General features: G+C 38.0%; 1 protein-coding gene across 1 annotated transcript in view; it reads left to right on the forward strand.

The window, feature by feature from the left end:
- Window positions 1-1,410, forward strand: part of gas2 (growth arrest specific 2) — a 54,269-nt gene that overhangs the window by 37,348 nt on the left and 15,511 nt on the right. Inside the window, exon 4 of the mRNA XM_015393768.1 lies at window positions 1,053-1,197. Within this exon, the coding sequence (XP_015249254.1) occupies window positions 1,053-1,197 (145 nt within the window). The remainder of the gene's footprint in view (window positions 1-1,052; window positions 1,198-1,410) is intronic.

The following is a 1,410-nucleotide window of genomic DNA, read 5'->3' on the forward strand; positions in this document are numbered from 1 at the left end:
CGTCACGTACACTGCAAAAACGATATAAAATTTGTAAAAATGTCTTAAATCAAGTGTGTCTACTCTTAATTTAAGTAGGTAAATAAAATGATTTGCCAATGGAATGAGTATTTTTACTCTTAAAATAGGATAATTAGATAATATGTGCTTGAAATAAGACAATATAATTATTTTTTCTTATTTTACCGTAAAAGTAAATTGTCTTCTCCCATTGGCAAAGTTTCTCACTTACCCCCGTAATTCAAGAAAAAATGCACTTACCGGTATTATAAGAAAAATAGGACTTATTGAGATTTAAATTTTTTGCAGTGTAGATCGCATCAGAGCGTCGGGTCGCACAGTGAGAGAGAGCGAACATTGTGAACTGTGAACTGTAGCTGCGTGCGACGATTGAAAATATCGCACAGTGCATGCTGGTGTCGTGTCAGACCAGCATACCCAGAATCAATACCAATGTGCAAGACGTCCGATTTGCTTTTATCCATTTAGTTTTGTATGAAAAATAGACTTTGAACTACCTCAACTTTGAACTCCATATAATTAAAAAAACACCAAAAAGTAAGTAATTAAATAGTTTTTTTGTGGATTGTTTTTTAACCTTTTTCGGAATTTGATTGTATGAAATAAACCGGAGCACCACAGGGGACGGTACTCTCTCCATTCCTTTTTCCTCTGTTCACCTCTGACTTCCAGGACCAGTCAGCATCCTGTCATCTGCAGAAATACTGGGAGGACTCTGCAGCCATTGGAAGCATCAAAGATGGACACAAAGCTTTGTTTGAAGTTCCTTTTAGACCAGATGACATGCTGCATCATCTGATAGCAGAGCAGCTGACTAATCAGCAAGAGCTTTATGAAGCCCTCATGTCAATGACGCTTTGCTGAATCTATACCTACAAGAATTAAGACCACTCTGATAGTAAAGGAACCGGGTGTCTACAATTTTCGTCTGTTATTGTTAAACAAAGTTAAAAACTCTACTAAACGCTAAAAATGCATGAAAATGACTTGTTTTAAAGGTAATTTTGTGTTTACCATGTTTGTCATTTTAGAAAACAATCCCTAAGCGGAGGATCCCATGCCGGCAGAACGCTCCGTCCGGTTCTTTCTTTGCAAGAGACAACACAGCCAACTTCCTGGCCTGGTGCCGCCAAGTCGGCGTGGGTGAAACATGTCTCTTTGAGTCTGAGGGTTTAGGTGAGTTTGATCAGGAGATTTTTTTTTCCTTTTCAATTCATATCAATCCGGCTGCTCTAACAAAGGACCCAGTTCTGGCACTGACACGATTACAGACTGAGGCTTCAGCAAAGTGATTGTGTAGAATCAATAGTGAGCAGAATAAACTCTTTACTAGTGAGTTTCACAATCTTCTTTAAGTACGTAGGAAGAAACTCTGTATTAAAAGAATAT

This window comes from Cyprinodon variegatus, unplaced genomic scaffold (assembly GCF_000732505.1).
Source record: "Cyprinodon variegatus isolate N-32 unplaced genomic scaffold, C_variegatus-1.0 Scaffold656, whole genome shotgun sequence".
NCBI lineage: Eukaryota > Metazoa > Chordata > Actinopteri > Cyprinodontiformes > Cyprinodontidae > Cyprinodon > Cyprinodon variegatus.